Source organism: Loa loa (assembly GCF_000183805.2).
Source record: "Loa loa unplaced genomic scaffold supercont3.248, whole genome shotgun sequence".
Taxonomy (NCBI): domain Eukaryota; kingdom Metazoa; phylum Nematoda; class Chromadorea; order Rhabditida; family Onchocercidae; genus Loa; species Loa loa.
Window position 1 is genome coordinate 86,875 of NW_018108428.1, and position 5,874 is coordinate 92,748.

A 5,874-nucleotide genomic window follows, 5' to 3' on the forward strand; every position below is an offset into this window, starting at 1 on the left:
TGATAAGGAAGATAAAAAATATCAATCTTCTGATAATATATAATTGTTGAGCAATATGGCCAAGTTCAACTGTGCTGCTAATTTTTGTTGTTTTTGCATTTGTGTCAACGATTATCTCATTCTCGTTTTGTGATCGAATATGCGAATGGATGCCATCTGAAAATTTTAAGTCTTTCCCAAATTATTGACATCATTACATTTTTCCCGTAATTCTCACGTAATGTTTTACGTTTCTTCTTATGAACCATTAAGGTTACGTGTAAAATGTAATGTATGAAATTGACATGAAGAAGAATATGTCCAATTCTATTTATTCTTGTAACTTTTAAAATTACCATTTTGATTAAATTTGATTATGGTTTTAAATTTTGTTAAAAAAGTATTTCTCCACATTTCCATTATCATTTATTTTCTTTACTTAAATGCTTCGGTGAAAAGAAAAAGTTTTATATTAAAGTTTTATATTAATGTAAAAACATTAAAAGTTAAGCATGAAAACATCTATAGCTAATTTAGCAATTATTGCTTATGTACCACAAATTATCGCTAATTTTTCCTTACCATATCACTTCATACTTTTGCAAAAAATGAAATTCGGCTTTTTAAATGAATTAAAATTTGAATAATTTTAAAAATGAGAATATGTTACGCTTTTTTGATAAATGCCAATTTACAGATCAAACCTTTAAATATTAATCTCTTTTTTTAAAAAAAAAAGAATTTAAATGTTTAAAAAATCAGAAATTTTAAAAAAATTTTTTGTAAAAAAATTTTTTAAAACCATTTTAAATATATAAAACGAAATATTTTAGAACTTCAACCTCTACTTGATATAATGAATACTATCATTTATTCATATTTATAACAATTAAAATAACTTTCCTATTTCAAATAATTTTTATCATCCTTAAATTTTTTCCTACACCAATTATGCTTATCAATTTATATAATATTCCAATAAAAATGATACGTGATAAATTGATGTTATCAGTCAATGCTATATTTTCACCATCAGTAAGTGCAGGATTCATTTGTAATTCTGTTGCTTCAATTGTGGTAGTAGAAGATGGAAATATAGGATTTTGATCCATCACTATGATATTATTATCATATTGTTGTTGCCTTTGATAATCTTGTTGGCTATCATCATAGTCACCAGTTAAAAGCTTAAAATTTACAGGTTATGGAGTTTATTTAAAGCATTTTTAAAAGTTTAAAAAATATTTTATGAGTTTCACTGTAACTGATGGGATATTTTAAATAAAAATATTAATTTTTATTCAATCTTCAAATTCTGATGCAATCACTGCTTGAATTATTGCTCAAATCATGCATTTATACCATTGTAAATTATGTAAAATTCAATAAATAAATGATTCAATGATTAACACATAATTAAACTTAGTATAAACTTTATTAATAATAAACTTGGTTACTATCTCTTGGCTAATATTATTTTGAAAAAAAGGGTATTGTTATTTTTAATAATTTTAGCTTAAGTCTACTATCATCATCATCATCATCATCATCATTGTCATCATCAATCATATCATCATCATCATCATCATCATCATCATCATCATCATCATCATCAACATTGTCATCATCGTCATTGATCCATTATTAATTTTAGCCAGCTAACAGGAAGTTTTGTTGAATTTCCAAAATTTCATTAAAATATTTTATAAAATCAACCAAACAGATTGATATTGTTCGATTTAACTAAATAATATGACAACACTAACTTCAAGCAATCTTATATCATCTAAATTTTGTAATAAATTTGCCAATTTTATAAAATTTTATATAAACAATTACTAAATTTGAACTTTGCATTCAATGGTCTCCATCACTTCAATTTAATGACAACTTTTAATTTTCAGTTTAAAAATTTAAAAAAATGTCACGTATATTTGATGCTGTATAAGATATAAAATGATATTTCATTAAATTAATTAACATTTTTGTTAAAAGGTGACAATTGCTACGTTAAGGGGATGAAATTAATAAAAATAAAATGAAAAATTCAATAAATTTATGCAAAAACATTCACAAAAATAATAAAACTTATTTTTGAGGATCGAATGAAAATCCTTCAACTTTGAATGGCCTCATTTGTTTCAATCGCTCAGTTATATCAGTTAACTGAAAAAATTTTCCAATAGATAAGATTAAATATTATCCAATTTGATAATAAAAAAAAAAGAATGAAACACTTTAATTGATTTAATCGTCATAAAAAAAAATTAATTCGAAATAATAAATTAATGAATTAGCCGCAAATGATTAAAATTAATTTCAAATGAAAAAATCTTTTAAAAGCAACTTGATAAGTAATTTGAAATGAAAAACAAAGCTGTAATTAGATCTAAATGAAATTTAAAAATTCCTAATTTTTCAATTTTTTCGAAAATTTTTCAATAATTTTCCAATCATTAAAATGAATGTAAGAAATTGTCTAACCCGAAATGGTAGTTCTAAATTTTCCGGTAAAATATATACCAAATAAGCGCTAATAACGTGTAACATAAATGCTATTCCTGTTAATGATAGATTTAGACCATAAAATAACACTAAAATGTATTAATAGAATTTGTTGTAAAAAAAAAGGTTTAAAATTGAAAATAACTTTTAAATTAAAATTAAAACCAATTAAAATGCAAATAATTTATTTTTGAAGAATGTGATATTAAGAAAGATTGTGAATATTTTTGAGTATATGTAGTTAAAATATGAAAAAAAAAGAATTAAATATTAAATTGTTTTAATTTATTTAAATATTGAAGTGTTTAATTAAAATATTTAATTTGTTAAGCAAAATAAAAATTACTAATGCATATTTTACATGGAAGTAAAAATATCAATTATATACCTATTTTTGGTACACCACCACTTCCTGGTGGTAAATTTTTAATAAATTCCCAACTATACAATCCTTGTAAGAGTATATTCATAACTGCTGTAGCAATTGCTAATGACATTGTATCAATCCAAAAAATGATCAATGTCAAAATACAAGTAATAATCTAAAATAAAATCTTTACAAATAATAATTTTTTTTTTTTATAAAAATAATCCGACAGAATAGCATTGATTAATATTTGTTAGATTAAAGGTCAGAAAATAGCAATTAATTTAAAAAAATTTTATTAAAAAGATGAGATGAACTGATGGAAATATAATCAAATACAAATTATATATTTAACAAAAGCATTTCATTTTCTTAAATTCAAAAACTTATCATCCTCTTAGGTTGCTATATTTATACATAACAAATTCTATGAAACTAAATCAAAAATTAAAATCAAAAATTAAAATCTCTTCCAATTTAATTCAATTCCTCAATGCAATGTGTTATTTTAGGTAAAAAAGGAGAAATATCCCAAATATCATATTTTTATCAACTTTTATTTCTTATAATTTATGAATTATTTGATGTAAATTATTAACTTACAGTTGGTAAGATAATTGTTAGACCAAAATACGGTACATTACGCTTAATTCGAACACCAAATTCGATCAGTGACCAGAACCATTCTGGCTTTAACATATAATTTAATTTTAAACATTTATAAAACCTTATATATTAACCTGATAATCTTTATCCCAGTTAATCATCATTACCGTATTCTAGGTCATTCAATTTAATGAATCTTATGGTAATGGATCCTATGGTAATTCATTAGTTGCTTACCGGTTATTCGTTATTAGCTATTTGATATCTCAATTTATATGTTTCTTGAATTCTTTTTTTTATGATTGAACGATTATAATATTTCAATTTTTTGGATAACTTTTTACACTTCAATACTTTTGCGCAATCATTATCACTGCTAAACTAGCTTCAATTAAAATTTAAATGATAATCATATCAATGATATTTCATACCTGACTATCTGGTGGCTCATCATTACAACCTGCTGGTCCCCAATAGCACTGACGACGCCATGTATCTTTTACTTCCCAACAACCTGAAGAATAAAATTGTCTAATTCCAATTTTATAATTTAAATTAAAAATTTACAAATCTAGGAATGAATTAAAGGGTGAAAATGAAGGTGAAACTTTTAAATTATCAAGCAAACTATATGGAATCTGATCTGAAGTTATTTTGAGTTTTTAGTTTTTAATATATATACATATATGTATGTACCTGCAACCTGACGTTTCGTATTGGCATTATCAAGTGGATCATAACTAAGTTTAATTGCTGGTTTATTCGAATCTACATTTCCAGATGGATCTGATAAATTCACCTTTGAAAGATCATAGATCCAATCAGCAATTACAATAGGACATTCCTATAATCAAAATCAATGAATTAAAAGATTTTGTTGGTTAAATTCGGAAAAAGTTGACAATGTATGAAATGGAAATTAAAATTTATTGGTTTATTCAACCAAAAAAGAAAAAAAGGAAAGGAATTTATGAACTTTCCTCTTCAAAGTATTACACTTGATGGTTCAGAAGGTAAGGTACGAAATTAAACTCAATAGACTAATAAAATCATACAAAGATGAAATATGACATGAAAAAAAAATTGCAAAACTGTACTAAAAATACATTTCAAATATGCTTTTGAAAAAGTGAATTTTAAATTTCAAATAGTTAAAATTTAAAAAAAAACTTGAAATGAAAAATTAGAATTAAAAAATATATTGTAATATTGAAATATTATTGAAATACTTTGAAATCTATTTTGAAATGGATAATTAGAATTTGATAAGAATTGAAGGAATGGAAATGGAAATTACCTGTTCATCATATGGATAATTAGTAAAATCAAATAAGCATGTTACATGAAAGCTAAATGATCCAGATGCCCAAACTTTACCATCATTATTTACTGATGCTGGTAAGCCACCCATATGCAAATACCAACTATTTCCATGTGCACTGAAATTCATTGATATTATTAACGAGTAAATGATAAATTATATTGTATAGTACTTTTAGCTAAATTAATTTTTATTAATTATTTTCGTTCCAAAATAACAATATATCAATGATAAAAATTATTTTCTGCCACAGTCTTTGAAAGGAAAAATTCATTTTTGATACTGAAAAACTTAATTTAATAATTTGAAATTCAATTTACTACTTAACATATTTTTTATTAATTGGAACTTAATGTTAAAATTTACTTACAATATGTTTTTAGATTACAATTCAATTTAATTTATCATAAACATTTGAAATTTTTGAAAAAATAAGATAAATTTTAATTGATACATACACTAAAACATTCGTACATTCGCATTCAGTAGAAATTAAAAAAAAGGAAAAAAAAGTTAAAATATGGAATTACTCTTACAAAAATTAAAGTTTGCTAATTTCTTTAAGAATTGAAAATTTATGCAACAAAATTTGCAATAACATTATAAAATAGTTAAATTATAAAAACTCTTAAAATTTGTTTGTAATAATTATTCACTAAAACATTTACTAATGATTATTAGCTAAAGCATTAATTAGTATAAAATGATATCGTAAATTTGGCATATATGATTATAATAAAATATGGGCAAGTTTTTAGATATTAAACAAAATTTGATTATAATATTATCAATAAAATATTTTATTTCATTTAAATGACATTAAAATTTGATTTTTTTAAGATGAAATTTGAGCAAAATTTTTAGTTATACAAATAAAATTTCATTATAGTATTATCAATAAAAATATTTTATTTCATTTAAATGACATTAAAATTTGATTTTTTTAAGATAAAATTTGAGCAAATTTTTAGTTGTCAAACAATTTCTTTAAAGAATTGGAATTTTTTTTTGTTGTTTTTTTTTTTCCTTTTGATTTAGTTATAGTTTTTTGTTCCTTTTATTTGTCATAAAAAAATTAAAATTTCATTATAATATT

General features: G+C 22.5%; 2 protein-coding genes across 2 annotated transcripts in view; both read right to left on the bottom strand.

The window, feature by feature from the left end:
• Positions 1 to 1,096, bottom strand: part of LOAG_18289 (hypothetical protein) — a gene marked incomplete at its 3' end in the record, with an annotated part of 1,726 nt that extends 630 nt beyond the window's left edge. Inside the window, exons 1-2 of the mRNA XM_020450950.1 lie at positions 971 to 1,096; positions 71 to 156 (exon numbers count right to left, since the gene is read on the bottom strand). Coding sequence (XP_020305321.1) covers positions 71 to 156; positions 971 to 1,091 — 207 coding nt within the window. The 5' untranslated portion in view covers positions 1,092 to 1,096. The remainder of the gene's footprint in view (positions 1 to 70; positions 157 to 970) is intronic.
• A 971-nt stretch (positions 1,097 to 2,067) lies between these two features.
• On the bottom strand, positions 2,068 to 4,868 carry LOAG_11955 (hypothetical protein; the record flags this gene model as incomplete). The annotated part of the gene is made up of 7 exons (XM_003147471.1): positions 2,068 to 2,145; positions 2,464 to 2,573; positions 2,873 to 3,026; positions 3,455 to 3,541; positions 3,889 to 3,971; positions 4,154 to 4,301; positions 4,755 to 4,868. 7 exons carry the CDS (start codon positions 4,866 to 4,868, stop codon positions 2,068 to 2,070), a joined length of 774 nt encoding a protein of 257 aa, XP_003147519.1.
• Positions 4,869 to 5,874: the final 1,006 nt, after the last annotated feature.